We start from the raw sequence: 26,113 nt of genomic DNA, 5'->3' as shown, positions 1-26,113 counted from the left end.
TTATTAGTGAGTTACTGCATAGTCCTTTTTTTTATTGTAAGAATAAGGTTTAAAGCGACTGCTGGTCTAGAGATGCCCCGGATATAACTAATAAACAGAAGCTGTCAGCGGCTTGTTTACGGCTGTGCACAGGAATTCATTTAATTCTACTCACGTTTAATATGCTTTTGCAGTAACGTGAGGCACAAACATTATTTCATCTAATAAACCGCTTGTAACTCATAAATATTACAGGCCTTCATGTTATCATCTCCGGATTATGCAATAATTAAACACTTTGACTTCGGTAGCGGAATCTAGGATCGCTACATATTCATCATGTTTGAAGTTATCTATGTAACCTTGAGCCATGTGTGGGATTAAAAAAAACACGTATAATTCTAGGATTAAATATTACGTAATGGGTGAGGGAAGGTGACCGAAGGGGGCACTGTCGTCGACCACACACTCTCCTACTCACACGGTAATCTGTCTTAGGCAAAAAAAAATCCACAAAAAACATGACCCCAGGCATTAGAGATCACTTCTTGGTAGCAACCCCATAGAAAAAGTTACTCTTAATTGGGAAAAATCAACACACAGTTAAAACTCCAGCTGTGAGACGAACTTTTTGGGGGATCGACTCTTTTAAGAAAGAGTTTTTATGTTGATATCCATACGAAGGGGCACCTGAAGTGAGACCTGATTCAAATCATCAGGTCATTCATCATCTTCCACTTATATATCGGAATTATCACACGTCATGTAGGGTCTTAGGCCGTGGACCAGGTGCGGCTATTATCAACAGGATGGTTTATTACTTAACAATAGTAGGAGAGGGCGAGATGATGATGGATGATGAGCTGCCAGACCTCCTCCGCCTCCTTGTGTCAAGGATAACTGGTTCTGCCGTGGTAGAAGGGAAGGTGTGAGTCTGTTATGGTTAAGATTAGCTTAAGCGAGGTTAGGTTAGGTGAAATTGTTAGAATAATTACGTTAAAGTGTTAAGTTAGGTTTAGTTAAGTTAAGTTAGGTTAGGTTAATTACTTTAGAGTGTTAGACTATGTGATATTTGGCTAGGTTAGGATAAGCTAGACTATTCGATTAATTTTATTAACAAATTAAATTTGGCTAATTTAAATTACGTTAAACTAACTTAGGTATGATAATCTAGGTTAGATAAACTTAGGTTACACAAGGTAAAATTTTTAGGTAATACTCTAATTACACTTAAGCTATGTACATACGTTCAGGTAAGTCATGTTAAGTTAGCGTAGGTTAATATAGATTATATCCAGGAAGTTAGAAGGCTTAAGTTGCAATACAAAATTTTCTCCAACAACACAATATCTGGTTTACGAAACGAATAGATCGTGGGGGAGACAGAAAAAGCCGACAGTAAACACCTCACTGTGGGTGGCCCCCAGCAACACAGGACTCTGTGGGTCAGGTGTTTAGGTCCAGGTGGCCAGATAGATCAAATAGGGCCAAAGGAAAAAAGTTCCTTAATTAGATTTTCCACAACGTTGAGCCTGACTGTGACCAGGGGACCAGGAGCTCTTAATTACCTTTAATCATAATAACAACATGAAGGGCGACTCGTTATCCGTGACGTGTTTTTGTTGTCGCGTCAGTTGGAGAGTGTTAATATACAGTTCAGGGTCACCGAGAAGGAATGCCCCAATGCCAACTACTGACACCGTAATCAAATTAAGTGACACTGATTATTACAAGGTAATAGTGAGCATGCTTCATGTTCACCTTCATAACATCATAGCCCCAGGATCATATGTCGACGAGCTCAATAGGATGCTTGAAATAAACAACATGCCACAAATGAACTTCCCTGAAAACCCAAACTCAGCAAACTTGTTTCACGCCACCAGCACCCCAGAGCTTGCAAAACACTTCAGTCAACGATTAACCACGCCCAAGGACACAACATCACCAACAGACCAGGATAACATACCGGAAAAAGCGGAACGACCTGGAGATTTGACCGAGAGGGCAAGAGACCCAAGACTGACACAAGGAACGGGAGTGAAAAGGAAATCAGCGGCCAAGAACAATGAAAATGAAATGGAAATCGACTTCCCAACAACAACTTCCCCCCCCCTCCCAGTGCCTGAAGAAGCAGCAGATATAGGACTAAGGTTTTATCAAACCACAAGAATACCATACCCACCACACAGAAAACTCACTGGAAAATTTATCGAAGACTTAGTAACGGCAAACGAAATAATATGGCAATACACAGACGAACGGTATGACAAAGAAACGGTATGGAACATGATTAAAAGAGACAAAATAGAATTCGGCATAAAACATTTTATTGTAATTATGGCAGCTAATCTCAAATGGAAATCATCGGGATTCAACTACAACTCACAAAGAAAAAGAAATAATGGACCATCTCCAATTGAAAACACTTAAAATCCTTCAACACAATGTCCGTGATTGGCACACATGCAAGACATCGCTTTGTAACATATACAATGAAAACAATCCAGATATAATACTAATAAGTGCACACGGCGAACCCGAAAACAACACACACACACACACACACAGTGCAACTTTGTGTGACGCGTTAGGTGGCTTGGGGTGGCTTTGAGCGAACCATACACTTGATATTACAATTTATGTATCCTTCCTGTCCATGATTTACAACAATAACTGTAGGTAAAAAGTTACAATATTATACTAATAACACTGTCATGTATTGACACCATGACTAGTTAGCAAGATACAGAGCACGATGAACATAACATGATAATGATAGTGAAGCCTGGAAGGATTCATATCATAACTTGTGCGTTCGTGCGTATGTTGCCCCGTGAGAGTTACCGTAGGCCTCCATGTGCCCAGGTGGGATGGTCAAAGTATTCAACTATAAGTGTGTCAAATGAGGAGTGACTGATCCACATGTAATTTAAGGTTTTTGAAATATGTAGTTAAATTAAACACGATTTTTCATATAGTTACGCGAATGATGGGGTGTGGTGGAAGCATCGTGGTCTGGCACACACACACAAGCGCTGTAAACGTTGTGTGGACTCACTGTGTGGTTTGGGAGTGTTTATTTCCATTCATACTTTCGTAACTACAACCTATGGTAATTTTCTTTCGTGTTAATTTTAATGAAGATAATGCAGAGTATAAAATGCCATATACAATATTTATACATAATGTCATCTATACAGCCGTACTATGACTGTGTGTGTTCGTGCGTGTGTTGTCCAGAAAGGACGCTGTACTAACCTCCAGCACCGACCCAGGTGGGCTAGAGAATATGGTTTCCGAGTGTACATCCTGGGAGATTTCAATGCAAGACACAGCATCTTTAGCAACAGCAACAATAACCAGATAGGCACAGCATTGGAGCTTATAATCAACACTGGCAGACTACTTCACCTAGGCCCGCACTTCACCACCTGGATGGGACCAAACGGCATTTCAAAACCCGGCAAAATCTTCTGCAACAACAAAGCATTCTTTAACTACCACATAGAGCAAGGCCCATTACCTCAAGCGACCACATTCCGATAATATTCACAATTTCCGCCAGTCCAATTCAAACAAAAATGCCACCAAGGCTCCAGATGAGCAAAACAGACTAGATGAAATATAAGGATTAATTTGAAAACTACCCACAAATATATCTACAAGATGCAACACTCGAGGAAATTAACGAACAGGCAGACAAGCTACACAACACAATAAAATAAGCAATCAACCAGACAACCCTAATAATAACATACAGAACCCTCCTGAGTAATAAACCCAATGCAGATTAAAGAGACTACACGTACAATATAATAACATTTGGACATTTATAGAACAAACGGGGCCCACTAGAGAACTACTCCGTAATATAAGAGAAACTCAACAAGGCCTACAAGAAGAGTACGGACAAATTAATCACGAAAACTGGAACAATCTAATAAAAAACATAGGACTCAAAAAACTTCTGGCAAAACATCAACAAACTTCTTGGCACGAAAAAACAGACAATAAACTACATTAAAGACCAAAACGGATAAAATCTCTGTACATACCATGAAAAAGAAGAGGCCTTCAGAAAATAATGGAAGAAGATCTTCAGAATATCAGAAGAAGAAAATGAAAATTTTGACGAAGAACACGAAGAGTTAATTAAAGACTGGCAAGAGAACAAAGCAATAGACTGACTCCCTACCACACAGGAAACCCAGAAAGACTAAGACTTAATAAATTCATAAATCACGACGAACTACTACACTGCCTACGCAAATTTAGAGAAAAATCCCCTGGAATGAGCGGCATAACCCGAAACATGCTATTAAACCTGCCCATCAGACCAATAGACGCTCTGATAATTATTTACAACTCAACCTTATACGCTGGTTACTTTCCCGATGCCCTCAAGCGGGCAAAAATGATCTTCATTCCCAAAGAAGGCAAGGATCAAAAACAGATAATAAACTACAGACCTATATCCTTACTGGAAATAACCGGGAAACTCTTGGAACGCATACTACAGTAAATACCAGACTAGATAAGTTCCTGGTTAACCACAACAAACTCAACCCAAGACAACACGGCTTTAGAAGAGGTAGAGGAACCCAAACGGCAATAGCAATAATAACAGAAATCACAGCCAAAGAAAAACAGCAAGGAAACCAAGTAAACATAGTCTTAAGAGATGTAGCAAAGATATTTGATAAAGTGTGCACAACGGACTAGCACATAAAATACTAAAACTAGATCTACCTGGAAAAATAGAAAGAATCCTATGTGACTACCTCCAAAACAGGACAGCACAGCTACAAATTGGCAACCAGTTAGGTCCACCCTTCGACCTAGAAAGCGGAGTGCCCCAGGGAGGCGTCCTATCCCCAGCACTATTCTCCATATATACGAGCAACTTACCTGAACCAACGCAACATAGCGAATACATTATCTTTGCCGATGACATCACACAAATGATATCATATCCCGGAAAATCAGAAGCAATGATGGCACGCCATACGGCCTTAGCAATAAAAAACATAAATTACTACAAAAAGAAATACGGACAATCATCAACAAATTTAAACTCATACCAATTGCCAAGAAAAAGATCGAACCAGTAACAGTAGAAGGAGAAATTTACCCATACACCAACGAAGGCAGCATCCTGGGACTGAAAAAAAAAAATGGTTACCAGAGATTCATCAACGAAAAAGTCCACAAACTAAGTAGCAAACTCTCAAAAATAAGAAGATTAAAAAACCTGAACATACCAAACAAAAGGAAACTATACACGGCACTAATAAAATCAGTATGTGCTACCCGCCTGTACCAACCAACTCATTCAGCGCAAGAACAATAAAAAAACTTCAAACGGTACAAAATAAAAGCCTAAGATTCATCTATAACACCAGTTACGAAGAAAGCGTAACAAACGAAGATCTCCATAGAAGAGCCAACATCAACGCAGTAAACGTAGACATCTACATCCAAGCCAAAAGAACATGGGAACAAGTACGAGAGTTAGACTCAGAAACTGTAGCTAACTGGCTCGACAACGAACCAGTAAGAAGAGCAAGAGAAAAACACGCTTGGATCAGATTAAGCTTCAATCCTTCAATTAAACCAAAAGATAGGACCACCTCCTTATGAACAAAAGTAGCAAGTTGGATCCTACACCTCTTCTTAGAAATTAAACCTCCCTACTATAAACAAAAAGTTTCAATTCTCTAAAACAGAAAAATGTTTCATTAAAAAGATGAGAGTGACCAAAGGACACTACCCTTGGCCTCTCCAACACTTGTCTTCTTGCCCCTTCCTTCCACTCTTATTAAAACAAAAGATACGTTGCTCAGCCAGCTCCACAAGAACCTGGCTAGAGGTCGTCACCCCTTCCTTGGAACAATGGCTACTACAAAAATATACATATTTTTAACTAACTGTAAAAGGCTTGAGAGCTAGAACCTAATCACGCAAGATGTAAGTTCAAATATAATTAATATAACCTCAGCATATCTGGTTGAGCCCGGATACTGTTAATTTCTTACTTTCCTTCAATTTTCCTCCCTCTTTTACCCTAATCCTAAACCAGTCCCCTCCCCCCAATTGCCACCAAAGTACTTCCAATCCTAATCCCTGTCCTCCCACTCAGCATTACATCTGTAGATAAGGTAGAGACCTTATCTACAGATGTCAAGTAAAGTCAAGTCAAGGAATGCTAAGATGCTTAGTGGTTATATATTAAAATCTGGGCATTATTTTTCGATAGTCCTGTTCACATGGTGTTACTTTGATGGTTATGAATAGGATAGGAAGCGTATGTTGGTGGGGAGTGTTTAATGTGATGAAATATAGAATAATAACTTGCTACACAAAAGGATTTGCCTGTTACATAATGATAAAACAGGTAAATCGTGTAATAAATGTCAGGTAACATCTTGTAGTCTCTCTGTGTACTCAAGGTTTATTATATACTGTGCTGTATCTAAGCTGTCCCTAACGGGCAGTCATGACTATGGGACCCACTTTCACTCTTTCACCAATCCTAACCTAACCTAACCAAACCTAACCTAACCTATCCGAAAAATTCTTGTCCAGAGAGTGTTTGAATGACCCTTCAGAGGAAACATTACCCGTGGTCTGACAGCAGTATGTTTCTCCTCCACACAGAGCTAGATGAGCCGCCTCTGGTGTGCCGATGTGCAGACTTCAGCCTCTTCTGCGAGTCACGGGATTTAACGCAGATTCCCACACCCCTGCCGGACTCCGCTCGCTACCTGTACGTGAAAATATAAACATCATCTCTCATTTCCACCAGTCACAATAGGGTACTCATATTTATCGACCTGTGTGTGTGTGTGTGTGTGTGTGTGCGTGTGTGTTTCCTTCCTGTACAGCAAATGCCATAAAGGCCAGGATATCCATATTTGGTATAAGATCAAGAATATCTTTCTGTTTGTGAGTCGTAACTCGCTTTTGGCAATTTTATGACTGATGGACGATTTTAACGATAATGCTAAATATTTATAAACCTTATCAAAATAGTAGATATTTTGTGTTCATTTTGGTGTTATATTTGGACGGTATTTCTACACTTTGATCTAACTCAACCAACTTTGTTCAAGTCTTACGACTAGATATTTATAATTGATAGAATCTTAACCTAAATAAAAATGCTAAAATTCACCTGAAAATATCATCGTCAACAAACTCGTAGACTGTATATTGTCTAACGTTTTTAATGAAGTTAATATACAACACCAAAGGCTCTATTACTTTTGGGAGGCACAACCATGACACTGACAATAAACTGTAAATTCAAAATATAACCCACGTCATAAATGTCATCAAAGAGTGTCCTTGACAGATCACTGAGGATAATTCCTGATTTTGTCAGATATTCACCTCCTCCCCTCTTCTTTTTTTCTTCTTCCTATTCCTCTTCCTCGTCCTTTTCCTCGTTCTACTTCATTTCCTGCTCATGGTCATCCTCCTCCTCCTTTTCCTCCTCCTCCACCACTATTACGTCTTCTACTAACCAAGCTGGCGGCTCCAATAGAGTCCATTTAATCTGTAGGTCATAAAACATAATATATCTTTCAGAACTGTTGGTTATGATTATGTAATATTTCTCTTAAAACTGCTGGTCACAGAAAGGTATTATTTATCTTTCCAGCGACATATCTGGGAACTTAGTGGAAGAACTAGACGCCTCCACCTTCTCGCCGCTACCGGAGCTGCAAGTACTGTGAGTCTTGTTGTTGTTCATCGTATTGCCAACTTAGTGGAGAAAATAACCATATTTATCGAATTTATGGATCATTTCAAATATAAAATTTCTGAACTGCTTTTTAGCAACCTTTACCATTTATTAAGGAGTGCGACGATCAAGTGGATACAGCACCTGCTTGGTGGTTCGATCCCGGGCACTCATTCACCCAGTTATAAATTGGTAGTGTAAGTTTACAACTTGAGGAAATGCAGTACCGTGTGTACCGAAGGCTTAGTATACAGTGTGTTGTATCCACACTGTCCCTAACGGGTAGTCATGCCTATGGGACCCATTTTCACCGATTATTCGGGTCATAATACTGAATTCAAGAGACTTTTGGGCCGATATTAGTCAATTTGACCAAGTTAAGGTTTGCATTCAGCGAAGTTCATTAAGATTTAGCATTTTCGGGCTGCGTATGTTGGTGTTCCTGTTATCTGGGGCTTAATTCTTCAAAGAACATATTTTATTTGAATTTGAGGATTTTGTTACGAAAGATATTTCTTAAGACTATAATTCGCGCGACAAATGTTTGTGATGTATATATGAATATACAAATATGTCTATTTCAAGAAATAGGCGCGAACAATTGTGATCCCTGGACCACGAGGTGAGAGAGAAGGTATAAATAATTCAGACACATAAAAGAATGGTCTACCCATTAATAAATCAAATACCAAGTCGTCATGTCAAGCTTCGTGGGTTTCTCTCGGGACCAGTTATCCACCGCAATGGGACGAAGAGGTGTTTGATTTATAACTGAATACCCCACTTTTAGTTCTCAGTAATACCTATCATTTGTCTCACGCCGTGGGTCTGGATGGTAATGATGGTGGTAGTGGTGTTGATTATGGTGATGGTGTGGTGGCGGCAGTGGTGGTGGTGGTAGGGAGGCGGCGGTGGTGGTGGTGGTGTCGGCGGCGGTGGCGTCGGCGGCGGCAGCGGCAGCGGCAGTAGCGATGGAGGTAGTGGTGGTAGTGGTGGTGGTGGTAATATTAATGGTGATGGTGGTGGTTATGGTAATGGTGATTATAAAGATAGAGATGATGATGATGATGATATAGATGATGATGATATAGAAGATAATAATGGTGATAGTAGATGTTATGGTGATGATAATAATGATGATGTTGGTGATGGTGATGATATTGGTGGTTGGAGAGATGATGATGATGATGATGGAAGCTGACGTTTGTCTCTATCACCCTGCAGAGTGGTGATCCAGGCAGGCGTCACAGGTCTCAGACGCGGCGTGTTCTCTTCCATGGCCCAGATTCACGAAATGTAAGTGTAGTACCCAAACAATTCTTACCTTTTATTTCAAATTAACAGCATGTAAATTTCCATGTAACTTTCTTCAATAAATTTTTTCATTACTTTTACTTAAAAACATTGACAATTATTAAAACTTCAAAATGACCCAAACAATTAATATGGTTGGCAGTAAAAACGAAGTACAGCTTAACTTTATAAATAAACTCAATAATAAAATCAAGACAGATGCTAAGCAACAAAACAGACAAATATCAGGAAGCATAATAAAAGCATTAATTATTTGGTGCAGCATAACATCTCACTCAAGTTCAACAAGTCACAGATTCACTGGACTGCATTTGAAAGTTTTTTTTTCAGAGGTCAAGGGTTTCTCAGCGGTTCTTATGTGTTTTTTGCATGCTGAATTCTTCAGAAATGTAACTCATTTCACTCAATCAGGTCAGGTTTTTATGCTCTCTTAATTTTAAGAAAATAAATATTCGAAAATAAAAATTTTTAAATTAGCATGTGTATTTTTTTCAAATCAGACTTACATTGACGAAAAATGTACAAACTATACATAAAATGGTACACAAGTACAGTTAATGTGAATTTCAATATTAAAAAGAAAGAAGAAAGTACAGTTAATGTGAATTTCAATATTAAAAAGAAAAAAATAATGTGTAATAAACTGCTTTCGCAAAGATTTTCGTCTGTGTTCCGCATCTGTAACGTGTCTCTTGAGGCACCAGCAGTAGTCCGCAAGCATGTTCACATCCCAGCGGCCCTGGTACCTCTCTTCCATCACTCGAATATCCTGGTGAAAGCGCTCCCCTTGCTCCTTGCTGACATCACCGCAGTTTTCCGGAAAGTAGTCTAAATGTGAGCTGAGAAAATGCATCTTTAAGGACATGCGTGCACCAAGAGCCTGGAAAGTCTGCAGGAGCTCCTCGAAGAAACACGTTCGTACTCTAAACCCATAGCTGCAATGAGGCCGTTGACGTTGTTACAGTAAACCAGCGAAACTTCTTCTTCCGAACTGAAATATTCTCGAAACTCATCTTCAAGGCTGCGGTACCAGGAGAATGTCGTTTCTGGAGCTAACAAACGATTTTCGCGAAGACGTGACTCTAGCAACTGAGCAGATTCTTTGGACAAGCATAAATCTCGTGTCAAATCGTTCAACTCAGCTTTGCTCAGGAGTTTGGGTTGACTTGTCTCGGCCGTAGGTTGATATGTACCAGATATGTCACCATCATCCATTTCTTCATCATGTAATGTCCCTTGTTTCATAAACAGAAAAATTATATAAATGGGTTAATTACATTTGACTTATATACTGATTCATCCCCTGTAACTTTCCACTAGCTATGAGGTGACATGTTCAGTGCACGTGATAAGGTGTGCCCACGGGAAGCTGCGTCATATTATGCTGAGTTCAGGCATTAAGTAGCCGGCTTTCTGGTCACCCAAACAGGGCAGTAGTTTGATATCCTTGACTAGAGGAAGACGTTATTTGAGAGGCGTCGTTGATGGCCTATTCCGTTCTCCCTCGATGGGTCACTACTCAGAGTCACACCCATAATCTTACATCGAACGGACGTGATTAAACGGTCTATTTACATAGCCGCCGTCCTCTCCCTTCACACTCATAGATAGTGGAAGTTACTGTTGTTTTACACTCAGGAATTATATATAAACATAATTTTTTTCAATAAAAGAAGAAAGCAATAATTGGGTTTCGCTACTCTTACCCAATATAATATATGTCTAGTCCATATGCTTTATGCCTAGTTTCAATCGGAATCGGACGGCGAATCTCTGCAGTTTTGGGGTGGTGTTGGAATTGGAATTCCTGGTCCATGAGGCACTGGCTTCATGGCAGATGGCACGTCTGGATACTTTAAGTGTTGCTTGTTTTTCCGATTTATGCCAAAAATGAAAGAGATAAATACATACCGTCAGGAGGGGGGTGACATATCACATATAAAGTTAAACATATTAGAATGTTTGGGAATTTATTAAACATATTAAGTTAAACTCAAACTAAATTCATACAAACTCACCTTGTAGGTTTGTCATACAGAAATAAAAGTCAGTAGTATGATCTCTTCCCTCCGTCCACACCATTGGGACACCAAAAGGCAGACACTCAATCTTCTTGTGGCTCCAGCGCCATAGACTTTCAACGCACGTTTTGCAGCATATGTGAGGGGCAAAGGCTTTGTCCTGGTCACCAAGTTTCACTCCAAAGTATGCGTGATAGTTTTTCCTCACAAAACGTGTTATGTTAGACTGCCGGTCTGACATAGGCACTTTACCACAGATATAGCAGAAATTGTTTGGGTCATTCTTGCACTTTCGATTCATCGTGAAACAAAGTAATGTCGTGGCAAGAAGGAAGCTACGCAGGACGTACTGCCGCACACACGCACCCACGAAGACAGCTCACGGCAGACTGATTTCATAACGATTTGTCTATTTTTTTCTGAAATTGAGATAACATAAAGCCTTTGAGAAAGCACTTTCTTCCACATTAACTGTACTTGTGTACCATTTTATATATAGTTTGTACATTTTCCTTCAATGCAAGTCTTATTTGAAAAAATAAAAATGCTAATTTAAATAAAAATAATATTTTCGATTATTTATTTTCTTTAAATTGAGGTGGCATAAAAACCTGACCTGAATGAACGAAATGAGTTACATTTCTGAATTCAGCATGCAAAAAGCAGATAGGAACCGTTGAGAAAATCTTGACCTAAAAAATAACGCATTGCTGTTTTATGGCAGCACAGGTAACATATCTAAGACACATAACATAAACTTGATAAATTACTACTGATAAATGTAACGACCTAAACGTGCAAGTAAGGAAAAGGTGTTGAAATAAAAACCACCAATAAAATCGAAGACTAAATCATCGGCAATCACCATGTCCCACTCGTGATGTTGCTGAAATTATATTACTTACTACAGTTAAATAAAGTGCCTTGTAAACTTAAGATGCACGTTATACTTAACTTAGGAATTGGTAATTCTCAGAGGCCTGGTGAGTAGGTAACGACGAGACTAGAACCCATCGCAGCAAATATGGTCAGCCAGCACATTGAGGTACGGTCCAACACACTGCCAAAGTGAGAGCTCATTAACACATACACACCCTACATACTGATGATAACATCACACAGACCATCTACTCTGATGGATCTCTTCACACTGCCTGTGGGAGGGCCGGAAGTGCTGTCGTTGTGACTCAACCTAACGGTAATACAAATGAGAAAGGAGTTAGAATTAACAAATGGGCATCCACTCTACAAACTGAATTATTTGCCATACTCACAGCTATTAAATTTTTTTGAAAACACTTTCATTGATCGTCTCATCATCACTGATTCTCTATCCACACTACATGCCCTTACACCCTCAACTTAAGTTGTCACGCGCTTTTCTTTGACGCCAGACACAAATATGCGTACCTTCTTGACGGGGATGGTGCGGATTCACTTTCACATATTATAATTGGTCTGAGAGAACATGACAGAGTTGATGCCCTTGTCAAACTCGCATATAACAAAGACACTGTTGAATACAATCTGGGTCTGTCAAAAAGGACCCCTAAAATTTTAATCAGGAAAGAACTTATTGATTAATTTGACGCAAGTAGACAAGTGCAAACAGTCATTGCTTATTACGATGAGATGTATCAAGTTAAACATGTACTGTTTAAGGAGAAGGTAACAAGATCACTAGATTACAAACTTTTGTAAACTCTAGACTAAGATTAGGATATAAGTGCCCCCAGCAGTATATCCCTCAAGAAGATGTGAACAAAGCTAAATGTAAAGTGTGTGGTCAAACATATGGCCATACACCCGAACGTCCTTGACTGTGTGAAAATATAACTTTTTAGAAACAGGCCCAAGCACACTGTGTGAAAAGTCAAAACACTTTATTTCTAATGGCTAGATAACTGATATATTATCCATTTTTTTGCACTCAGTAGATATATCATGACACCATCCATCATCACTACATATAACATCATCCATCATCACTACATATAACGCCATCCATCATCACTACATATAACACCATCCATCATCACTACATATAACACCACCCATCATCACTACATATAACAACATCCATCATCACTACATATAACACCATCCATCATCACTACATATAACACCATCCATCATTACTACAGATCGGTAAAGTAGTTTCCGAGAATCTCGTGCATAGACCTTACAGCTTTTCCACATCTTTTTCAACCTCTGTGTGGTTTAACGGTTCGGGCCGGGTTGGTTGGAGTTTTTTTTGAGATCCTCATATGACACTTGCTATCCATGCCAAGTATGGTCCGGGCGGCTCATTTGCTAGGCCACGGTAGGACGCCACCCTCCGGGAGGCTCCACATTGTCTCACTGTTCAGTCCCCAAAACTTCTTCTTCCATCATTAGTTCATTAATGGTGAATGTAAGTTCCACTACAACGGTACAGCAAAGTATATTTTTTTAGCATTAAACTGTTATTATTTTATTGTCTAATCATCACTATATATAACACCACCCATCATCACTACATATAACATCATCCATCATCACTACATATAACACCATCCATCATCACTGCATATAACACCATCCATCATCACTACAGATCGGTAAAATAGTTTCCGAGATTCTCGTGCAGACACACACACACACAAGCAGACAGACTTCTTTGTTTTATATAGATAGATTGTCTAATCATCACTACATATAACAACAACCATCATCACTACAAATAACCTCATCCATCATCACTACACATAACACCACCAATCATCACTACACATAACACCACCAATCATCACTACACATAACATCATCGATCATCACTACATATAACATCATCCATCATCACCACATACAACATCATCCATCATCACTACATATAACACCATCCATCATCACTCCATATAACACCACCCATCATCGCTACATATAACAACATCCATCATCACAACATATAATATCATCCATCATCTCTACATATGTCACCATCCATCATCATTACTACATATAACACCATCCCTCATCACTATAGATATAAGAATATATGAGAATAAATCTAAAGTCTTCATTACTGAGTTTCATAAATATATCTCAAATTAATTGCTGTTGTATGTATTTTCTTTCCCTAAATTTTGTGAAACTTACACACAAAATGAAATAAAATTTTAATTCAACACTTGAGGTTTCAGACACATGTAATGCCTAAAATCTATAGCTTATGTAATCTTTGCAACCCAGATGTAACACACAAAGCAAAAACGTTAAGTGTGTATATACCTGACGGGAGAGGAAGACGTGAAGTGATGGTAGGTTGTGTAAGGCACCATTAAAAATTACACCACTGTCAGTTGTCATGGGACTTTCAGACCGAGAGGAAGGGCTTATGGAAACTCGTCGTGTAAAAATAACAAATATTACACTATTTACATTCACAGAGCAAGTTTTCATGTCTAAATATCTCCAATTTTAGTAGATAGTAGGTAGTAGGCAGGTACCAAACAGGGCGGTACTACCGCCTGGGAAGATATTGGAAGCATAATGCGTTGTCTAATGGTAGACCCTGCTACCAGATGGCAACACGAAAATTGTGACCAAGTCCCAGGTTGCTGATCTGACTTTCTGCCTCATTTACACACAATTGCAGGGTCTCAATTGTTTCTCTTACTATTGACAACACAACATACATATATTGTTTCTCACTATTGATTTTTTTTCTTTATGGTTCGTTGTTATCATTATTATAATTTTTATTTTATTTTATTTTAAATTTTGTATTTTATATTATAATTTTATTTACTATGAATTATTACTGTTATTATTATTATTATTATTATTATTATTATTTATTTATTTTTTATTATTTATTGGGCACTCCCCTACATCCTTGTGTAAGGTGAAGCGCAGAAGGGTTTACAGCGCCCAACAGGGAAGCATGCTAAGTTCATGCTTGCCTTTATGTCTCACGAGTTAAGGGCGTAGAAGCCTAAAGAGTCAAGGGCGTAGAAGCCTGAAGAGTCAGTGGTTTATGTCATGAAGTTATTGGAAGCTCCAACAACTTTCCCTGAATACGAATTCGCAACTTTCGATTTACACCAGGTACCTACTTTAAGGCTAGGTGAACAGGAACTAATGGTGGCTAGGAAGTAAGTCCAAACAACTTCCACCGGCCCGGGAATCGAACCCGTGACATCTCGCTTGCGAGTCAAGAACGGTACCGCATCTACCACCGGTCCCCTATTATTATTATTATTACATTTTCGCCCCCCAGGCCCCAATGTGGGTCAGTGACCGTTGCCCGGGTGGGCTAATAAAAAAAAAAATAATAATAATAAAAATTACTTCACGCACAACTCGGCGGCTATCTTGTACTTTACGTCGGCGTGTATATATATACCACAGGCCTGGAGTTCTTGGTTCTCCGTGCTGTCCTGTTCAGTCGGTGGCTCACTCTGCTCTCCCGTGACCATCACCACCACCACACGAATATGGCTCGGTTGCCAACTAATCCTAATACAATACATCGAAAGTTTTACACCTTATACCCTATAAAACAGAATATGGCTCTTACATAATGTTTTAACAACCAAAACTAAATAACACCGGGAGTTTCCGCCAATTCCGAGCCAATAGTGAGAAAGCCTTAGGCCTGTTTTCGACTAATGAGAAAGCCTATGAGGCGTGACGTCATGAAAGTTGTGGCGTCTCTTGTAGGCTGACGCGGTTTGAACAGTAGTCTGTGTTGGAATTTTGTGTAAGGAGGTGTGTGACGTTTGTGGTGGCGACATGGCAGGTATTTGGGTGTATTCTATTTGGTAAATCCTAAGTTCCCATTTGTTGTGAGATACGTGGTCCCCGTTTAACTAGCTAGGAACATAGGTTTATTATTTTGAAGTGTAACTGTTAAACTCTAATATAAGGTATTCATTAAATACAGTAACCGATAATAGGAGTCCTAATTCATCCCTCCCTTATTGAGAAAGGGTGATGTGTTATAAATGTCTTGGTATTATGCAGTAGTAAGGTGAGTCCTATATACAATAGCTATCCTATATTTCCCCTCTGTGAGGTATTGATGTCGTAGTCCCCATAACCAGTCCCTGAGTCTCCCCATGGTGTAGGCCTTTCTAGCCTAACCACAAACCGTTAGTCCTGTACTCCCCCTTCCCCTCACACCCTCCCCTCTCCCCAAACATAAACAATTACCTCCCTCACTCTCTCCACCTCTCACGAGTATGACGAAAGAGTAAGTTGGTACATTAAAATATGATACATTAAAATTAGGGACATCTAATAAAAGCATTTTATTTGTTACACAGGCTGTGAACCACCCTCATTGTCATTGGTCGTTCTCGGTTATCACCAAATTAGCCAATCATAGACAGCGGTGTGGGCCGACATGTGACAACTACCTTAAGTCTGGTATTCTGGGAGAGGGACTCCATAGCAGAAAACAAGTATTACTACAATTCCTGACACGTGCGTGTGTCGCTCAAACAGCGTAAGATTATCAGAAGATAACTAACTGGGTGATGTTAAGATGGTGTAGTGCGGAGGAGAGTTAAACCACCTATTGAGTTTAGTGGAAATACAAGTTTATTAACGAAACAGGTCTTATTGCGTGAGTGGCGCGTCTGCTTTCATGTTGAGTCGCCGTGATGTTAAAGATACCTTATCCTGTTTATAAGTAAATGTATTTGAATATCTTCAAACAAATCCACAACGGCACATACTGTACATATACATAAAGACGAACTCATACAAACAAATACGTGTATACACACACACATGATTATATATATATATATATATATACACTTCAACCCGCCAAGATTCGAACCCACAGCCCACGAGCCTATGTCTGTGCCAGGGAACGCTAACCGCTGTACCACCAGGATACAATAGCAGTATAGTCCTAGACTTTGTTATATTTCACACAAAGTCTGTTCAACGAGCTTATGGCGCCGTGAACCTCTAATGGGGACTACCCGTTCACGGCGCCATAAGCTCGTTGAACAGGCTTTGTGTGAAATATAACAAAAGTCTAAGACTGCTTTCGTATCCTGGTGGTCCAGCGGTTAGCGTTTCCCGGTCATAGTCATAGGCTCGTGGGCCGTGGGTTCGAATACTGGCGGGTTGAGGTGTTGATTGTATGTAGAAGTCCGAGTGCTTTATTGGGCTAATGAAATATATATATATATATATATATATATATATATATATATATATATATATATATATATATATATATATATATATATATATATATATATATATATATATATATATATACATTGATAAACATACGCACACACAATCAAATTTTACGACTTGTATTCACCTGTTGTTGTTTTTTTTGTCTTTTTCCCCTGGACAGTCACTTCACAGGCAACGACCTTCATACCCTGGAGAATGGCACAATGGAAGGCACCAGTTCACTCTCTCACCTGTAAGTATAGTAACCGTCTCCTCTCTTTTGGAAAGTATCACAAATTCTTAACTGATGATAGCGGTGGCATCCTCATCATGAGAGTTCACATGATTGTATGGTTGAATTGCAGCAACTCACCTGACTGCATAGTAATATTGCAACAACGCACCTCATTGCATGACTATAATTCAACAGATCACTCAAGTGAAAGGTTATATTGCAACAACTCACGTGACTTTATGGTTATATTATAACAATTCACATGATTTTGGTTGTATTAATTACTTAATTACATTCATGACAATCCACCCGATTAAATAACTACAACAGTTTACCTGGTTATTTGCGTTTGACACAGTGTGTAGCTTAACTCAAATATTTTATACTTTACCTGAATATATGAGTGTTTGATAGTGTAATGATATGAGTGTGTGACTGTCTGGTGGTGTAAGGATATGAGTGTGTGACTGTCTGGCGGTGTAATGATATGAGTGTGTGACTTTCTGGTGGTGTAATGAAATGAGTGTGTGACTGTCGGCAATTTATAGCAATTGCCCTGGACAGCCATTCACGACCAACCCCTCTTCTAGGCAAGACACCACATACTATCGGGATCCCTCCCCTATCTCTAATCTTCCCTAGCGCCTCCCAATACCTCTTGAAAAGTTCCTCACTCCTAACCTTACCTATGTCGTTTCCTCCCACACTAAGACACACTACTGGATTGGTACCCTCCCCTGACAAAACCCTGTCTAACCTCTCGGCTACATGCCCTGTCCCAGCCCCAGGAAAACACACCCTAGTCCTACGTTTCCTATCTCTCGCACAAAAAGCCCTATCCATAAACCTCACCTGGCTGTCACCAACTACCACGACCTTACCTGTGGGCAGGGTTTGTACAACTGCCCTTTCCTCTCCTTGATCCATACCGTCCTGCCCTGAATTAATTTGCCGCCCTATTTTGGTGTCATCCGCAAACTTGCTTATGACACTGCTGATCCCAGTATCTAAATCGTGTATGTCATCCACTAATCCCCACACCAACACACACGTAGAGGAGCTTAAGAGAAGGAGGGTGACGTGACTAGTCAGGTCAGGTCAAAAATAAGGGACCCACAAAATAACTATCATACATCTAGGACAAACAGGAAAAACACTGCAGCTCAGATGACAGATGACACCGACCTGATAACGAGATCTGAGATTGCCGAGTTCCACTACAATTTAAATAGTGAGTTACTTAATGCACAAAGGCAGAACATACCATACAAAAACTCAGATCAGACAACAATGACCCTAAATGGATAAATAATTATTTAAAGAACATCATTGGCCAAAGGAAGGCTATAGGTAGAAGGATAAATCGTGGCGAAATTCACCTGCGGGACTATTATAGGGTATTGGCGAGTAGGGTTAAAACCGAGATAAGGAAAGCAAAGAGGAATAATGAGGTAAGGATAGCAAGGGAGGCAAAGACAAACCCCAAAGGATTCTACCAAATGTATCAAACTAAAACACGAGAAAAGATTGGACCAATACGGTCAGACTTCGGCGAGCTCACTGATGACGACGGAGAAATGAGCAATAATTTGAATAAATATTTTTCAACAGTTTTCACCACCGAAAATTTAAACATGATACCCGAGGCACCGACTCTATTGAGAGATAATGAAGAAAACAAATTAAGTGAGATAGTAGTGACTAGTAACGATGTTAGTAAGCAAATAGACAAACTAAAGCCTAATAAGTCACCTGGTCCCGATGAGATATTTGCCAGAGTATTAAAGGAATGTAAGGAAGAGCTTAGTATGCCCTTAGCAAAGTTGTTTAACATGTCATTAAAAACAGGTGTAGTACCAGAATCCTGGAGGATAGCGAATGTAATACCGATTTTCAAGAAGGGGGATAGATCACTATCTCTAACTACCGCCCAATCAGTCTAACGTCAATAGTAGGCAAATTACTGGAAGCAATCATTTCAAACTCTATTCGAAATCACCTGGAGAAGCACGGATTGATCAATGATTCCCAGCATGGCTTCACAAGCGGACGTTCTTGCCTAACTAATCTATTAACATTCTTTTCATCAGTTTTCGAATCGGTGGACGAGGGGCACAATTATGATGTGGTATATCTCGACTTTAGCAAAGCCTTCGACAGAGTCCCCCTCGAAAGACTAATTAGAAAGGTAGAAGCTCATGGCATCAAAGGTGACATCCTTAAATGGATTAGGGCATGGTTACAGGACAGGAAACAGCGAGTGAGCATTAACGGCACTAAGTCTCATTGGAGCAACGTCACAAGTGGGGTTCCCCAAGGCTCAGTACTTGGACCATTATTATTTATTATATACATAAACGACATAGATATCGGCATTGACAGCAACATAAGTAAATTTGCTGATGACACTAAAATAGGACGTGTTATCAAATCTGACGAGGACTCGGCAAAACTACAGGAAGATCTAAACAAATTTTTCGAATGGTCTGAAAAATGGCAGATGAAATTCAACGTCGACAAATGTAAAGTACTCAGTATAGGCGATGTAAACAGGGAAACCAGATACCAGATGAACAACGACGCCATAGAGAAATCCGACTGCGAGAGAGATTTAGGAGTAATGATAAGTAGGAACCTTAAGCCAAGTAAACAATGTGTTTTTGTTCTTAACAAGGCTAATAAATTACTTGGGTTCATACAAAGGAGTGTTAGTTACAAGACTAGCGAGGTCATCCTAAAACTGTATCTTGCTCTTGTGAGACCACACCTGGATTACGCAGTTCAGTTCTGGTCACCGTATTACAGAATGGATATAGAATCCTTGGAAAGAATTCAGAGGAGAATGACAAGACTAATCCCGGGCATTAGGAACCTTGAGTATAGAGACAGGTTAAAACATCTTAATTTGCACTCCCTTGAGAGACGTAGAGCGAGGTGTATAAGTGGAAGGCAGGGCTAAACAAAGGGGACATTACAAAGGTACTCAAACTATCCAACCAGGAGCGAACTCGTAACAATGGTTTTAAATTAGACAAATTTAGATTTAGGCGTGAAATAGGTAAACACTGTTTTGGAAACAGAGTAGTGGATGAATGGAACAAGTTACCAAATACCATCATTAACTCGAATACGCTGAATTGCTTCAAACATAGGTTGGATGCTCATATGAGCAATAGCGGTTGGGTGTAAACGGGACTGCCCAGTATGGGCCAATAGGCCCGCTGCAGTTTCCTCCATTCTTATGTTCTTATGTGCTTATCTTGAAGGTCCTCAACACCTACCTAAGTGTACGTTATGAAACATCCTGCCTTTGAGGATACAGTCTTTCGTTCATGTGGTTTTCAAGGCTTTTGTTCTCGTAGTTTCAAAGTCTCGTACGGTCGATGCTTACTCTCCTAATAATTAATTAGAAAACTTTAAACTTTCTCCTAATTATTTTTTCACGTGTTCTCTTGACTCGCAATTATGTCTGATAATTTATTGTTACTAATCACCTGAAACTTTTTTAATAAATAACTTTTTAAAATCATGAAAAATATAATTCATTTTAAGAGAGGAACGATATTTTTTTACTCCCAAGTTTCAAAGTTAATTATATCATGAGGTGATCCTCTGTGTGTTAAAGAATTTACAAGCCAAAAGACAGGTTTGTCCAGAGGCTTAAAGGAGCTAATTTTCAGTAAGGAAATCATGAATGCTACAAGGGAAACGACCTATTCGCCCCTCAGGCCCCGTTGTGAGTAGATGACTTATGTCTGGATGGGCTAATCTCCGTGGAAAAAAAATCTAATGAAAGAAGACAATGTCATCATTCTTGGAAGACAAGGACAAGGAGACAACTTTCTCATTATCTTGCTTGACTGAGGAGGTAACAGTCTCTCTATATCACCTGCACTTTCGCAGAAACAACATTCACTTATTAAGTGGGCTTCCCTGTTAACCGAGTCGAAGGCCTTGCTTAGGTCGATGTAAGCCATGTACAGGTCACGAAGCTGTTTTCTGCACTTTTCTTGTATCTGACGGGCAGCAAAGATCATGTCACTTGTGCCACGTGATGGTCTAAAGAGTCATATTCTTACAATAAATTATTTAACAATATATAATAGGCGAAATAAAGCTGAAATGAGCTCCTTTGTTGTTGTTGTTGTTGTTTTTGTTGTCGTTGCTGCTGTTTTCCCTTACTGGTCCAAGTAACCTAAGTAACTGACTCTCCGCTGGATTTACTGAAGACTTCGAGGTCTAGACCACAGGGAGAAGTTCAGGCAGCTGCTTCAGCTTCTGGGGATTTATTGTAAACTGAGTTTAAAACGTGTGGGGTAACTGGGTCATGGTTTGAAAATACATTTGAGCTGGTTAGATGTTCCTGTGATAGCGGCCTTTGAACTCTGGATAGTTTCACTTCATCCTAATTCTCGACTTCACAGTTTACCAAGTATAAATATTTGCACACACAGACTCCACAGTCACATGAGTAGAATTATTCCACCGCCAGTTCTCTCCCTCGGGATTCAATGTTTATTTATCATCAATTGTATAGTTAGCATCTCCCTCTCTTTCCATCTGAGTGGCGTGGGATCGAATCCGGTGGTTTTGAGTGTGTGTGTGTAGAGAGATTTACATATTAATTGAAATAGGTTTTAACCCATCGAGTACAGGAGTTTATCTCAGCTGAAAAAAATCGTCTGTTAGCCAGAATAAAACATCTAATGCGACACGATTCCTTTAGGGCAAATGCAGCTTTGTAAATGAAAGCACGTGTTGATCGTGTTGCAATTGCAGCAATAACACTATTCGCTTGATACATGAACAAATTTTACTAAACGTAGCTCAACTAAACATTCCACACCCGACCCGAAGGTGACTTTATTCAAACGCATAATATAATTTACTATCAAAATAAAAAGTACCCTAACCAAACTAAACCCACCCGAACCTAACCAAACCTATCCTACCATACAGTACATCAATATTATTCTAGCTTCACATATTTTAAGTAGATTTTATACACAGTTTACCGTTATTTGCCCAAATATTGTTTACACATTGCAGATAATACGGGCTATATTATCACAAAGAGAAAGTGGAAATACTTTTAAAAATATAATATTTCCACATATAAATATATAATACAACTCATTAGTTGTCCATAAAAATTATTTACGATAAAAGTCTATATTAAATTTCATAATTCATGCATTTTATATTATGACTATAATTAGCGAACAATATGAAATAAAATTCTAGACGCTTTACAGTTTATATACACGGACTGCTGCCTAATTCTGTGGTGACCCGCCACTCCCTCCCTGGTGTATGTTTTACTTTCAATCGTAAGAACTAGCCAGCAGGGCGGCTCCTCCTGGTAGGGGCCGAGAGGAGGCTATGATACCGCCCCACATTACTAGAGCTGAACTTCTACACTTATCGTTGATAAGCAAGTTTGCGGATGACACCAAAATAGGGAGGCAAATTATTTCAGGGCAGGATGCAAATGCATTACAGGAGGATCTAAATAAACTGCAGGGGTGGTCTGAAAAATGGCAAATGAAATTCAACACCAGCAAGTGCAGCGTACTTAATATTGGAAGGACAAATACTTACAATGTATACAGCCTTAACAACATCAACCTAGAGAAGTCGACTTGTGAAAGAGACCTAGGGGTACTTGTAAGCCCGGACCTACGGCCTAGAAAACAGTGCGTTAATGTTCGAAATAAGGCAAACAGAGTATTGGGTTTTATATCTAGAGGTGTAAGTAACAAGAGTGCAGAGGTCTTATTGCAACTATATCTTGCGCTAGTCAGGCCGCACCTCGATTATGCGGTCCAGTTCTGGTGCCCCTATTATAGAATGGATATAAATTCACTAGAGTCGGTGCAGCGAAGAATGACAAAAATGATTCCGGAACTTAGAAACCTTCCATATCAGGATAGGTTAAAGAAACTTAACTTGCATTCCCTAGAAAGACGAAGAGTGCGGGGAGATATGATAGAAGTATTTAAGTGGGTGAAAGGAATCAATAAAGGGGATATAGATAAAGTTCTTATAATATCCGAGCAGGATAGGACTCGGAGCAATGGATTCAAGTTGGATAAGTTTAGGTTTAGGAGGGAGATAGGAAGAAACTGGCTCACAAATAGGGTGGTGGACGAGTGGAACAAGCTAAGCAACTATGTAGTAAGTGCGGGAACTCTGGAAAGTTTCAAAAGGAGGCTAGATAGATTCATGGATGATAGAGAGTGGTAGTAAGTCTCGACAGAAGCTGCCATGCACAGGCCAACCGGCCTATTGCAGACTCCTTATTTTCTTATGTTCTTATGTGTGTTGTTCTCACGAGTTGGTGGCCCACTGGAGCACAAATGCACAGGTACATGACATTTGAAGTCTTATCATAAGGAAATTTTTTTAGCGTGGTTGCTGTTTTATCTCAGGAATATACGGAGATGATAGATAGATAGATATATTGAAAATAAGTCATAATAATAATAATAATAATTATTATTATTATTATTATTATAATAATAATAATAATCATAATATTAATAATAATATAATAATAATAATGATAGCACCCTGGACCTCTGCGTGTGAACAGGGGTCGTTCTCATGTTACCACAAGGGCAACAAAAACAATTCCTATTATTAATTTATTTGGTACTAGTTTTGCTATTATTATATTGTTACTTTTATCATTATCGCCATTAGTATGCATATACTGCAATTACTGGCCACTTGATTTTATGATTTGGGCTAACCTGTGACAGGATTAGCAGTTAGGTCAATACAGAGCAGAGACACACAATAATTTGCATCATATTCCACGAATCACTCCCACATTGACCCCCAACGTATGACATTACTCTCTTTTCATTTTAGCTATAGAAAAATGGACTAGTGCTACACTGTGTACTATGTCTTCGGTATACAATGAAGCAGCTTAGCCGACATTGCACTCGACCGCTCTCACCTCCCCAACTGTACCGTAAGGTGCCCGTTTACAACTGGGGTGGGGGGGGGGAGAGTATGAAGTGGCTTTACACTTTGATCGAACCAGTGAATCTTAGGACAGGAGGGGGTGTTGTAAGCACTCAGCCTTCATACCCCCATTCTTGTGCTACCATCTATCGTTTAAAAACAATTTTAATCCTAATTTTAAACCCACTGCTCAATAACATTTAATTTAATTATTTTTCAATATTAGTAACATCAGGAAAAAGATATTGACCTCATTCAGCTCCTGTAGAGATTCTCGGTGTACTTTCATATCCATTTTTCCTGCTATCATCATGTTGTTGCTTCTGGATGCCATCTACCGGATGTTTTCACATCCAACCGTTTACAAGGGGAGATTTAATGCAGGAACATTGGACAACCTGAGGTATGTGTTGCGAACCTTGGTAGGGTGACGATGGTGTCCTTAGTGAGGTGATCTTGTTTACTCTGTCTGTTGCCTGAAGAAGATGTGTGTATTTGTGTGCATGTTAGGTGGGCTTCTCTCCTTTTGTCTGTCTCTCTATATCTATCTGTCTCTCTCTACCTGGCAGTCTCCTCTAAGTTAGTTAACTCTTGTATCTTACAGACAGCTGAGCAGCAACAATATCAGTGATCTGCCTGACGGGTTTTTCGTCCACAACACCAACCTGCAGAGGCTGTAAGTATCCTTTAGCACAGGGGTGGGCAATTATTTTTGATGGAGGGCCACTTCATGAATGGTTGCACACTTCGCGGGCCACAGGTTAACAGCGACGAGCCAGTATTGCTGCTATATCCACCCAACTTCCAAAATTGTCCTTTCTGTAATTAATAAGATTTTTTTTTCTCATTGCCAAATTCAGTGGCGGGCCACAGAAATAATTTGGCGGGCCAAATGTGGCCCGCGGGCCGTACTATGCCCACCCCTGCTTTAGCATGTGTGTGTGTGTGTGTGTGTGAGGAAATCCAAAAATTTATTATAAGACTCATTTTTCACTTGTGGGATCATTAAAGCACATTTGTACCATCATATGGCAGGTAAGGATATTTAAATGACTTCACAATATAACTTACAAATGTTTACAAAAGAGCGTACAGAAATCGTGTCCATAAAATGATAACAGTCGCCGACAAAATACTCTGGTCACGTCTGGTAGCACTACTGTATTGACAAACAGCTCGTGCTACAATGGTTCAGTCTCCTATCCCGTGTTCTGTAAAGCAAGGCCCACCAAAGAGTTACTCATATGTATGATTTTTGGACTTTGTGTATGTTTATGTTGTCTCAGATGCTACCAAACGTGTCGAGAATATTTTATCAGCGACTGTACATAAAATCATGTATACAGTACATACAAGGATGTTCTATACATAACATTGTCTCGAATAGATAAAATAATATACATGACTCTCCTCTCAGAATCTTGTCCAGACAAACCTCATCACCATTATCTATATATACCAGAGGAGACATGAACATAACTTCCAACTTTATTTTCAATTAGACAACATTACCTTAATAACATTTGTTAATATAGTTCCTTCTTCATTTTGTATTATTATATTCTTGTGCCTTTACAAAGGTGCATTTGTAATTTTCTGCTTATAAAGTTAAGTTTACAAAAATGTTTACAAGGACGTACTGTATATTGGCAG

The 26,113-nt window shown here is 39.3% G+C and overlaps 1 protein-coding gene across 1 annotated transcript in view; it reads left to right on the top strand.

The window, feature by feature from the left end:
- The window catches only part of LOC121869680 (relaxin receptor 1-like), a 179,606-nt gene that overhangs the window by 104,497 nt on the left and 48,996 nt on the right, over positions 1-26,113 (top strand). The window contains exons 5-9 of the mRNA XM_042371229.1: positions 6,640-6,748; positions 7,646-7,717; positions 8,954-9,025; positions 17,432-17,503; positions 25,065-25,136. Coding sequence (XP_042227163.1) covers positions 6,640-6,748; positions 7,646-7,717; positions 8,954-9,025; positions 17,432-17,503; positions 25,065-25,136 — 397 coding nt within the window. The remainder of the gene's footprint in view (positions 1-6,639; positions 6,749-7,645; positions 7,718-8,953; positions 9,026-17,431; positions 17,504-25,064; positions 25,137-26,113) is intronic.

Source organism: Homarus americanus, unplaced genomic scaffold (genome assembly GCF_018991925.1).
Source record: "Homarus americanus isolate GMGI-L3 unplaced genomic scaffold, GMGI_Hamer_2.0 scaffold32583, whole genome shotgun sequence".
NCBI classification, from domain to species: domain Eukaryota; kingdom Metazoa; phylum Arthropoda; class Malacostraca; order Decapoda; family Nephropidae; genus Homarus; species Homarus americanus.
The sequence above is the reverse complement of the archived record's forward strand: the minus strand, read 5'-3'. Positions and strand labels throughout refer to the sequence as shown.